This window comes from Lathyrus oleraceus, chromosome 3 (genome assembly GCF_024323335.1).
Source record: "Lathyrus oleraceus cultivar Zhongwan6 chromosome 3, CAAS_Psat_ZW6_1.0, whole genome shotgun sequence".
In the NCBI taxonomy this organism is placed as follows: domain Eukaryota; kingdom Viridiplantae; phylum Streptophyta; class Magnoliopsida; order Fabales; family Fabaceae; genus Lathyrus; species Lathyrus oleraceus.
Genome location: NC_066581.1, coordinates 46,524,321 through 46,536,573, shown reverse-complemented (window position 1 = coordinate 46,536,573; position 12,253 = coordinate 46,524,321). Strand labels below are relative to the sequence as shown.

General features: G+C 33.3%; 1 protein-coding gene across 1 annotated transcript; it reads right to left on the bottom strand.

Moving 5' to 3' along the window:
- Positions 1 to 809: 809 nt before the first annotated feature.
- LOC127132431 (topless-related protein 3) lies at positions 810 to 9,944 on the bottom strand. Its single transcript, XM_051061380.1, has 26 exons — positions 9,795 to 9,944; positions 9,565 to 9,688; positions 8,485 to 8,664; positions 8,261 to 8,374; positions 7,822 to 7,980; positions 7,266 to 7,446; positions 7,039 to 7,168; positions 6,624 to 6,739; positions 6,394 to 6,526; positions 6,197 to 6,306; positions 6,000 to 6,069; positions 5,858 to 5,931; positions 5,693 to 5,788; positions 5,521 to 5,613; positions 4,600 to 4,727; positions 4,258 to 4,492; positions 4,007 to 4,174; positions 3,837 to 3,920; positions 3,103 to 3,255; positions 2,899 to 3,009; positions 2,610 to 2,789; positions 2,400 to 2,528; positions 2,214 to 2,309; positions 1,757 to 1,939; positions 1,488 to 1,663; positions 810 to 1,316 (listed from the first exon to the last, which is right to left on the bottom strand). Exons 2-26 carry the CDS (start codon positions 9,642 to 9,644, stop codon positions 1,100 to 1,102), a joined length of 3,396 nt encoding a protein of 1,131 aa, XP_050917337.1. The 5' UTR covers positions 9,645 to 9,688; positions 9,795 to 9,944; the 3' UTR covers positions 810 to 1,099.
- Positions 9,945 to 12,253: the final 2,309 nt, after the last annotated feature.

The window sequence follows — 12,253 nt, the reverse complement described above, 5'->3', positions numbered from 1 at the left end:
TTTCAACTTAGGCCTAGTGTCAACTATTTTGTGCTTTTATATTTTGGACTTTGGCTTAGGAAGCAAATTAACATAAATCTATAGATAAATGGAGTAACCCTTATTCTTGTAAAAAGATGAAGAGAAGAAAGAACTCATAACATTGTATTCACATAATTTTACAAATGTAAAATGAATAAAGAATTTTTCACTGGTTATGGACAGAGGAAAAACTCTACAGAAAATATTCTTCTTCAACATTCTTTTCTTTCTTTCTCAATCATTCATTTCTTTTCATTGTTATTGTGTGGTTGATAACATGAATAAGATTAATAAAAATTCTCCAATTATAAATTTCCAACACTATCTTCCCGTTAAAAAAAGAGAGACTCTCAATTCATTTTTCATGTATATAATCTACCAAAATACACTATAGAAGAATCTTTTCGGTAAAATCCCCACATTTTTGGGGATGGATTGAAAACTCCCCCGGAAGAAAACACATTGTTCTTCACAACTCATTTTAATCTTCAACCTCAAGTCCTTCCCTAGACTCGTAAGAAACTCACAAAATAAAGAAGGGTCATGTGTTTCTTAACCACTCACATATTGCCGCCGCATGCGGTAAACATCATTCAATGGTGTGCATTACAAATGAACCTTCCAGATCCAACCCCTACTATATCTCACCTCCAACCGTCTGGCTATCATTATTATATTAACTAGTTTCTAACTGTGCATGTTATTGAGTCTCATTTCGGGCTATATAGCAATACTCAGTAGGAAGGGGAGGGGATTCTTTCCAACATTTCCTAAGTTGCAATATATAATTTCTATTTGATCAAAATTTCATATAAACAAATTTGAGAATGCACAAATTCACATTGTTATCAAGAAACAAAAAAAAACACTGCACTACAGTAAAGTACAACCAATGTGCTAGAGCTGTGACCATGTACAAGAGCTTACAGCTAAAACTTTAACCTTTTTTTTTATGTCCAAGCTGACCTTTACCAGACATTGGTGAGGGGCAAATGAGAAGGGATACTCAAAATCTAAATATCTAAGCTGCTAAACTTACAGATGGAAAGAATATGCTATTATGATACAATGAATGTTCTTATCGTTGTGTGCCCTGATCGGGCGTATGGTTGCTTGTTGTAGATGATGCTGTCCTACCGTTCATCATTCCATTGTCCATAGGGGGACTAGATCCCCACTTTCCCTCTGATTCATTCGGCTCTACCACTTTCACTGACCCATCAGTCAGTCCAAGAGCAAATTGGTTGGGCTCTAGTGGATGAGCTGCCACAACAAAAGGATACACAGCTTGGCCTCTGCAATATCATATTTTACAACACCGCTAACGAGTCAAGTTCCAAAACAAATATTGAACAATCGTGAACACAATTGAAACTAAGATTTCACAACACATCCTTGATTAAATGTTCAACGTTCAATATGATAAAAACTAAAAGCTGGGTCCAGTCCGTTACACTGAAACTTACCCGTTCAAAGTTGCAGGTGTGAAGTATGTTGATGGTGCAATGCGACATCTTAGTTTCAAGCTGTCAGCATCAAAAACCCCAGTATTGCCATCACAAAATGTAGCGTAAATTAACTGACTGTTGCAAGAATAGGTTGCATATGATATAGGAGCAGGGAGAACATCTTGTGGAACCCACTGCAACAATTAATGCACAAAGATATATCAGTTTTAATTTCATCAACAGCCCAGCAGTCACCTCAGTAATACTAACTAAAAGTATAATTTTACCTGTCTAATGCGTTCCATCTTAGAGGCATCATATATTGCCAACTGGGTCTCGTGGGATACCAATAATCGGAGTTGATCTGAATGGAACTGCACTCGAGTTTCACCAACAGGAGCCTTCCCCACAGGTAGTTGTATAGGAACGGATTTTCTTTTCTCCCATGTATCAATACTCCACACGCAGAGCTGTCCAGAAATTATTTCAGTTGAGTTAATGGTTTTCAAAATGCACACTGTATGCTTAGAAACACAACAATAAAATATTATATGAAGTATATACTAGTTCAGAAAATATAAGGCTGTTTTATTATCTTTTATACCACAGGAAGCAAAACTGTTGACAGATAACTAACAAAGAGATCTCCAAAATAAATTATTATTGTTGGGCAGTTAATAATATGAATAAGAGGTTTCTCATGTCATTCTGAATCTAACATGAAAGAACAGTTAAAAGACATACGTGAGCATCAGCACCAGATGAAACCAAGATGCCAAGATTGGTTGAGAAAGCTAAACCAGAAATCCGCTTTTGGTGACCCTTCAATCTTGATTTCACCTAGAAGATATCCCAAGAAAAGACATGAGATTATGAAATAATAATAATTTAACTCTTAAAATGATGGAAGCAATTGAAGGTAGTAATCACCTCATCCACTCTAACATTATAAATGTTAATAGTTGAATCCTCCATCCCAATGGCTATAATATTATTATCCATAGGGTGGAAAGCCAGATACGTAGAAGCAGGAGGTGGAGACATGAATGTTGTCATTACCTATAAGAAAGTAAACTATAAATTACAGGTAAACTTAGCAACTAGACGAATTATGAATATCCAGCTGTCCAGCGCACATACCTTGAATGTCATCATGTTAAATAAAGAAACCTTTCCCCCACATGCAGACATAACATATGAATCATTTTTTGAGAGTGCAATGCAAGGAACAGCTTCTTCAAGGTTGACACCCGAGACATCATTGGTCATAAGAAGACCACTGTTGGGTTGCCAATGCTGCGGAACAGCACTGGCAGACGCCTAAAATATACACTTCAGAATTTAGTTAACTATTGAAAGGGGGAAACATTAATAAAAAAGCTTTATAGATTAAGGACTAGAGAGAGATGCAGGTAAATAATTACTTTACCTTCCCACTAAGATTTTGTTCATTCCGCGACCACTTCCACAGCTTCTGAACACCGTTTGAACCAAGGGCCAAAATACCAGCTCCAGAATTTGTATATAAAAGTCGAACGACCTATACATGCTCCAGTGTTACAGAAGTTCACAGAACACATTTTGTAATAGAGAAATAGCTTGCTCATTGTCACATAATCAACAGTCAACAAACCTTGCTGGAAGTATCTAGGCTGTCAGGCAAGGTAACTAGTCGACAGTGGACAGGATCCACAATTTCAGAGAGCTGCCATGATTTAGTTCGATCTATTACATCTTCCACTGTCCTGGGTTTCTCCGCATTTCTACCCGTAGGATCAACTCCATTCTGTATTGAAAATAGAAAAACCATCAATCTGTTGTAAACAAGTTAACTATGTTATCCAAAGAAGCCAGTAAAATGGAAATTATATAGTATATTCTAGAAAGAAGGAGGGTCCAGAGGAGAGCTATTGAGTGGCCGGTGGTATCAAGGGAAAAAAGGATTGTGTTGGAGAGATGGTTAGGATAAAAAATATTGGATAATTACATGTACAGTAGTTAAGAGTTAGTTGGATGATAAGTTTGTTAAGGGTTGTTACGTTGGCTATTCTTAGAAAGTCTTTAAAAAGCCCTCAATTGGTAGAGGGGAAAGATAGCTTTGAATAATTAAATTGCAACTAGAAAAAGCTCTAGTAAAAGGAGAGTGCTCCTTTGGGATAGCCTTGAGTGAGATTATCACACAACTTCATTCTCGACCTTTGGTATCTTCTCTTTCAATCTCATTACACAAATAAAAAATTCTTCAATTGTTTGCAATCGTTATCTTAATTCAATTGAGTTTGTTTTACCAATTCTTGAAAATTAGAATTCTTGGGTTCCTAATAAGAGAGGAATTTAGGAGAAGGAAAGGATTATTGGGCTCCATACAAGAATCTGAGAAGGCCTCGCAGGGGAGCTCCTCTCCACTTTACAGCTGACAGGACCAACATTAACAGCAGAAGAGCCAGATACCTAAATAACAAACATAATAGACTTGTTAATTCATGTTTTGATCCAAATAACAAGAACCAGAGAAAAGCAAAGAACTATAGCACAACCTTGTTTGCAGTAGATTCAATGGGAGACCTCAAAGTTTCAAATGCTGGGGTTTCATTTATTCTTAGGGATCTAAGACCACCAGCATTAGCGAGAATTTTGAATCCATTATCTGCGGTACTGACAGCAAGAAGATTTCCTTCTTTATTGAATCTCAAGTGTGGAAGTCCCTGAATAAATTCACACAATCATGTGAGGGATGTTTCGTGAAGTGCAAGGTATGTTCCAGAATACTTAAAACAGTCAAGCCCACCTGTAGTCCCCCCTCTGCATCGATGCTTGTTAGAAGATTAACATTGTCCATGTCCCAAAACTTTATTTGGCCGTCTTCACCAGCAGCCAAAAAGCGATTCTGGGTTGTGTCAAACTGGACTACACCGGTAGATTTCTTTCTGAACCCATTGTATGTTCTCTTAATGGCTCCCTCACTTTCATTCCATTCAACAAGGAATGACTCTCCATCTTTACTTGTCCCACAAGAAAATAATCTAGAGAAATAGGGTGAGAAAAAAAGACAGCATGTTGATACAGTTTTCCATTTAATACATCACAGTAATCTGACAATTTGATAATTATCCCCATTAAAATCTTTTACCTTGTTCCATCAGCACTATAAAGCATTGTAGTACACCAGTGACCAGGGGCATCGTAGTCAACCCTAGAACCCATATTATCATATAGCCAAGCTTTTATTTTGCCATCAATGGCTGTTGAAAATATGAACTGTGAAGTTTCAATAACAAACTTTAGTAACATTGGGCAGTTTTAATGGAATAATACCATTATAGACAAAATGCATACAAAACTCATGCAAACAAAGAGCGCTTGAGATTCCTAGAATCAAATTAATAATGAAAAAATTGGAAGTGTGGGTTAAAAGATGGTGCTGGAAAGATAGGAAAGAAATAAAACATGTTTCCATCTTTCTTTATTATTGGGAGCATTTATATATGATACTTTTTTTCCAAAATAAAAAACTAACAAAAAAATTTTAAAACCAAGCTTCTGAATTCTCTTGGCTTCAAAATTCTACCCCTGCCCAGAAAACCAAGATGCTAGAAGATTATGTACAGCAAAACTGCATGTAGGACATGCCGGAAAATGTGTCTTATTTGAAGTGCTTGTTGACGTAGCAGAAATCGTAATGTCAATGACAATGTACAAGAGGCGAGGGGATTTAGTAGTGATCCTATAAACAATTCTATGGTCCTGCCTGCTCAATTAGGATTAGTAGTACGGAAGTGCATATTTAAACTGTGGAGTGCTGACTTCAAAGTCATTGATGAAAAACAACTGATCCAATAGACACAAAACTATGAGGAATTGCAAACTGCAACTTTCTAGTGACTACAATGAATTAAAGATGTTTTTATATCTTCATAAATTAAATCATGAATCTCAGTGCAGATGGCTAAAGTTACGTAATAACAAAACTACCAAATTACTATAATCTATGGAAAGCAGCATGATACCTTCCAAAGAATAAACGAACAGAAAAGTATATATCTCTTCCTACCTGAATGTTCTCCTTGTGATGAGGACAGACAGAATATACTGGAGCCTCATGCCCTTCAAAGTTAAATAACCTTCGTCCCGTTAAATCCCACACCTGATAAGAATTTCCTTTTCAGAAAAAATAGACAACTTATTTGCATAATAAAAAATGACAATTTGTAGATCTTGTGTACCTTAATCAACTTATCATCTCCACAAGTCACAATACAGAGTTGTTTATTTGGATGAGCAAATGCCAAATCATTCACACCACCAATATGGGCATCAATCTACACCAAGAAAGAAATATAAATCAAACTGCAATTACAACTTTAGCTACCTTTATAAGAATAATTCACCTCTATACGCTGGGCAAGCTCATTTGATCCATTGAAAGCATATATGTGAATCAAATGTTTAGCAAATGCAACACCTACACCAAAGCAACCAGTTAGATATTGAATCAAACAGCTTCAAAATATGTTTTAAAACATAACATACCCACAAAACTTCCATCAAGGCTCCATGTGACACGCCTGACAGAAATAGGTGTTTCTTTGACCATAGCTGCCTGTGAAATTAGATTCTCAACTATAAGATTCCAATGGTTTTCAATTCTCAAAGAAACAAAGACCCCATAGTACTACAGAGAGAAAATACTGAACAGTGTGAAACTCATTAACAAATGAGATTCAAACCTGAAATGGTAATGAGCATGCTGATATGTCCCATATCTTGAATGGTTTTGACACCAGCCTTTCTCGCAACCCAATTTCCCAAAGCGAAATTTCTCCATTGTTAGAACCAACTGCTCATGCAAAAATGCAGTCATATAATACTTGTCCGGATTATAGTAGTGAAACATTATACGTGAACAAAAAATTATAGGAAATACCGAGGAGTAAGGTTTGGTGAGAAGGATGAAAATCCATGCTTGTCACAGAGGATCCTTGATGCAAAGACATAGCTACTGTTCTTGGAAGATCATCCAACGACCAAGAGGCTTGTCGAGCCGAAGGATAAGAAACCTAAGATAACAGAAATGAACATTGATGAGTCGTACAATTTATGTGCGTGGAGAAATCCAATCTAATCATATCTTAAACAGAAGATTACTGATATTACCTCCTCCACAGAAGGAGTAGGCCGGAGTCTTTTCATTAACAGTTCATGATCAGTATTCTGATACTCAACCATGCCAGGAGTGGTTGAAGGTGTTCTTGGACGCTTCAAGATAGACACTGTTAACCAAATGACAGGAGCACAAATCACGACACCCTCTAACACCGAGGTTATTGAATATCTAAAATACTAAGCAAAACTTCAGAACATGCTATCCCGCTCACTTGTTTTATAAATGCAATTTGAACTGCTAGGACACAGTTACCATAATTTTGTTTAAATGAAGTTAAACAAGTGACAAAACTAGGATGTGTAGAATAAAGTTTAATGGGACTTATGATGCGAGTGTTATTGGCAAAATTAAGGTAATCACATTTTTTTTAAGATAAAAGGGAAAAAAGAGAACCAAATTTTTAACCTTGATTCTGTGGGACAGGTATGGTTGATGCGGTGACAACAGCTGCTTGGACAGATGACGAAACTGAGGCATTGGCCATCCAACCAGCCAAAGCATTAGCATTAGTAGTTGCTGCGGCAGGTGGAAAGGGCTAAAGAAAGAAATGAAAACAAAATATTCATTAATCAGCATGAAAAATTAAATATATAAGTGAAAGGAACCAATTTTTGAAATGCAGGGTATCATACACCATGAGCTCCCACTCCAAGAGAAGTATAAGCAGCAGGCTTTGCAACAGCAGAAACTGGAAGATTGACAGGTGTTGGTGCCAGAGGACCATTGGAAGGTGAACATGAGTGATCGATAAATAAAGTTTTTATATCTGGGTTTGGCCTTGGGTTTTTGCAAAGCTGGTGCTGCCAGTTCAAACTGAATTAACGAAAGGTGGAGAAGGATTAATAATAGAGAAGGCAAGGCATAACACACAAAATCCAACAATTAAAAATTAATGAAAAATGAGGTCAAACTTCTAAATTCTTATCATTAATCAAGTAATCTAATCAACAATCAATTTTATGTAAGGAGTTAAAATCTCATGCAAAAGTCAAAGAGATATAGTATTTGTATTTATCAGGAAGGCAAAAGCCACTAAAACTTCTTACCATTTTCCATGCAAAGAGACCCCAATTAAGTATGAAGCAGTTAGTTAGAAAACACAGAAAATACTAATGAACTGTGTGGGCAGGGTGAGACTAGGTTGAAAACTTTAACCTGAACATTTATCAACTATTGTAGCATCTATACCTTTGATTGATTAATGTCCGCAATCTTGACGACTTCAATGCTGGAAAGATAAGCTTATCACGGAACAGAGGATTTGCCTCTATGAGCTTTTTTAGCTCTAACAGCATAATCCCTCGAGCAGTTTTGGTGTCACCATACTTGGACAGCTGCTCATTCTCCCTGATATATGAAATGAAAAGGAAAAACTTATCAGTCTTGCAGCTTAATGAATCTGGTAAGTCTACTGGTCATAAAAGGCATATAACACAACTAGATAAACTTAGTACTTCACAATCTCCACCCTGTTATCATTTTATGAGTCTCGAATGAATATTTCAAGAATACTAATGTTCGAGTCACACTAGATTAACTTCATTTTTCTCACCAATGTAACAGACAAGATAAGATATGACATACAAACAGTATTGTATTGCACCAGACTATGTATCCAACACATTACCTGAAATTAGTTAGAGTTAACAGTTGGGTTATTTCTTTGTATAGTTCTTCATTGAAGGTGGCGAATACTTTTAAATCACCCACTAATATCTCAACAGCCTTTGCCTTGTCTTGCCTAAAATTTCAAAACATCAAAGACAAAGCAACATGTTAAGTACTTTAATAAACACAGATACAAGTAGAAAAATCCGAAAAGGATTAAGAATTGTAGGTAATAATATATACCTATCGAGTGCTTCCAGATATTTCTGCTTCCTGATTTCAAAGAATATTTTCATGGAGTATCTATTATCATCCACTTTGGTAAACCCTGATAAATACTTCTCAACTTCATCCCATTCACCGGCCTGCACTTTTTCCTCAAAGTATTTCATATTGAAGTAAAACCCGGATTCTTTCTCAAGCCTGCACGGTAAACAAGCATTATAAAGAAAGAATAAGTTGTAATGATGAGGTACAAAATGGGAAACATTCACCAATGAAAGAGAGCGTTTTCAGTTAATTTTATTATCATCTACATTCCAATTTATAAGTGAAGGGATGGTGAATCTCAGCCCTTGTTACCATTACAAAAATTACAAGAGCTGCACTTGATAAGTACGGCTTTCATATTCAAAAAATAAGTTTATTTCCACATTTTGTAGGGCAAGTTCAACCCTATCAATCTGGCAATAATATTCAATCTTGATCGGTGTTGTCCATGGTAGAAAGCCAAAATCCCACCATCCCAGCAGCTTTGCGGCGCCGTTATAGCGGATTATCGGCCAATATTTACCATTGCAGCAAGCCCAAAAACTGCCATGTATATCCACCATGGCCGCTATTTAAAAACACTGATCTTGATACAAAGTTTAATAAACAAGATACAATTTTGATGCGCAGAAAGTAATTGTCTATTAACGTATCAATAGATTACGATAAATTCACTACCATGCACCCATTCCCCTCATGACTCAGTTTTCCATTTACAAAGAAATCAGCCTTAAATTAATACAAAAATTGAAAGAAAGAAAAAAAATCATTCCTTTCATATCTTTGTTATTAATCCCAATTCCAATACAATTCACAATCCAAAACATAGCTAAATACCAAAACTACTACACAGATAGATTAATTGATTACCAATGACACCTTTCAATATCAAAAAAATAATGTTCATCTATATAGCAACAACAACAACAATAATAATAATAATAATTAATTAAATAAATAATAACAAAAATCATGATAAACTCAAAAAAAAAACAATTTTCAAACCGAAACAGTAAAATTTGCACAACAACAACAACAGACAAGAAAAATCACCTGTGAACAGAGTCTTTGAATTTCTCCTCTTCCAGAAACTGGAGTATCAGAAACACCAACTCTCTGCTCAAAGAAGTCATCCCCGGCACTCAAATCCGAGCCACACAAATCTATAAACACCGATCTTCAATTTCAAACACCAAAAAAAAAACAGTATAAAAATTCAATTCCAGCAACAAAACAGAAATTAAAGACGAACTAAGCAACTCAAACTCGAAATCTAAACTTACAGCGTCGAAAACGTGAAAATCCAAGAGAATTATTACAAGCGGAGAAATTCTAGGGTTTGAAAGACTGCGGATAAGAAAGAGGAGAGAGAAATAAAAGAGACTCCGTTTCGCTATCTTCGATGCATTTATAATGTACACAGAAGGGTCTTTCATTTTCTACTGACCTATCAGTGATAAGTACAATAACTTATCTGATAAGCTAGTTTGATTCTCATTATAACTTATCGTATTTGATATGATAAGTTTAGAGAGTTTTGCGGATTCGAAACTAGTAATTAAAATCTAGTGAATATTCCAACACACGTCCACTCGAAACACTTTCTTTTCTCTACCATCGCTTTCTTTATTTATTTATTTTGAGAGTAAATATCAAATCTGGTCCATTAGATCGATTAATTTTAATTTTATCACAGTAGTGGAGGATCGAATCATGATTTTTTTATCAAATTTAAAATCAATCATTATTGGATCAATTAAAAATTAATACTATGTTATTTTGTTTTTTAATATAATATTATTTTAATTTAATTTATTTAATTTATCAACACTATTTATGCTAGTGTTTTCTCGTTGATTTGGAATTTCTCGCGTGAAATTGGGGTTTTGATGTTTACGAGGATGTGAGAACACGCGCTTGTAAGTATTCGTTGTGGGGACCACGTAAAATTTGTCGTTTTGTTTGTTTTAAGGGTTTAGTTATGTGTTTGGTAATGAGGCATTTGTCTCGGGTGAGTGTATTTAGTCAATAATGGAACGTAAAACTCGTCTCACGAGAAGCTAAGCGAGACCGTACAATCATACATGTGTAAAACAAAACTAAACAGCAAAAACAAATAATGGTAGTAATAAATTTTAAAATAAATATCTTTTAATTTTTTTATACTATATGGTAGTAATAAATAAATACGATATAAACAGATACAAAATATTTAGAAATTATAAAAATTTATTAATACTCCCTCTAATCTTTTTTAAAAAAAAGATTATTTATTAATAATAAATATATCTGAATTATATATGAATTAGATACATTATTATTTAATGTATTTAAAAATAAAAAATTTAGATTAAAATCATAAAGAATGACATATTGATTATTCATATACTTTCAGCATCATAAATAGGATTTAAATTATAATATTTTAAAAGATTAATTACTATACACAGTCAGTGTAAAATATTTTACAGAATCGATTCATTATCATCACCCATTTGTATTACTTTTTATATTTTTAAAATAAAAGTCAAATTTCAACATCCAACGGCTATGATTAAGTGACAGTGTAAAATTATTTTACTATGACAGTGTATTTCAATTAAATTCATATTTTAATATTTTTAATGAAGTATACAATGTATTTCTATTTTTTATAAAAAAAATATCACATTTATTCTTTTTCTCTATTTCAAAACAATTATAACTTTAGAATATTAAGTTATATTTTTTAATCTCATTAATATAATTTTTGTTTTTAAATTCATAATTAATCAGAATGTTTCGGTAAATAATACTAATTTATTTTTTAATTCAATTTAATTCATTTTAAAAAATAATGCATAATTTAAATGGGACATTTGAGGTTGAGGTTTTTTTTTTGGCTTAATTTGAGGTTGAAATTATTAATTGAATAAATCAATAAAAAAATAATTAATGTTTCAAAAATAAGACTTATACTCATTTTGAATTAATTAATAATTTATTAAGGTGACATTTATTATTAAATGACTAAGAGAATTTAAAATAAAACAATAATATGATTGTACCATAAATTGTAATTTTTAATTTATAAAAAAAAATATTTAGAATGCTTATATGGTATCTATATGGTCCTCGTCAACAAAGCATATTAGTTAAATCTTTAAGTTAATATATAATATAGTAAAATGTTTTATTTTAAGAATTTATTATTTTTGTTTTCTATCAATGATATGATTCTCTTTATCTGATACATATTATTGTTTATATGTTTATACATTTTTTATAAATAAACAACATAATAATAATAATAATAATAATAATAATAATATTATTATTAATTCAATTGACAACTCAAGTAAGAGTACAAAATTATTTCAAATTCAATTAGTCATCCCTAATCATGAAAGTTAGCTACTCTATATGTTTAGCACATGAGTTTAACTTTAAATAATCATAAAAACATAAACAGCTATGCTATCTTGACACTAAAATCAGCTACACCGTATATACACCGTAGCCATGATAAATCATTTTCATTGTGACACAAAAATCAAGGAAAGAAAAAATATTAATAAAAAAATTAAACGTATGCCTAACTGTATAAAAATACGGTGTGGTTGTCACTTTTTAGTGTCATCATAGCTTTTCTCAAACATAAATAATTCGATTTAAAATTGTATTTAATATTGTTGATATATAATATAATCCAAGTTATATGTGACTCAAGTCCAAAAGATATTTAGGGTTTATGGTTGTTATA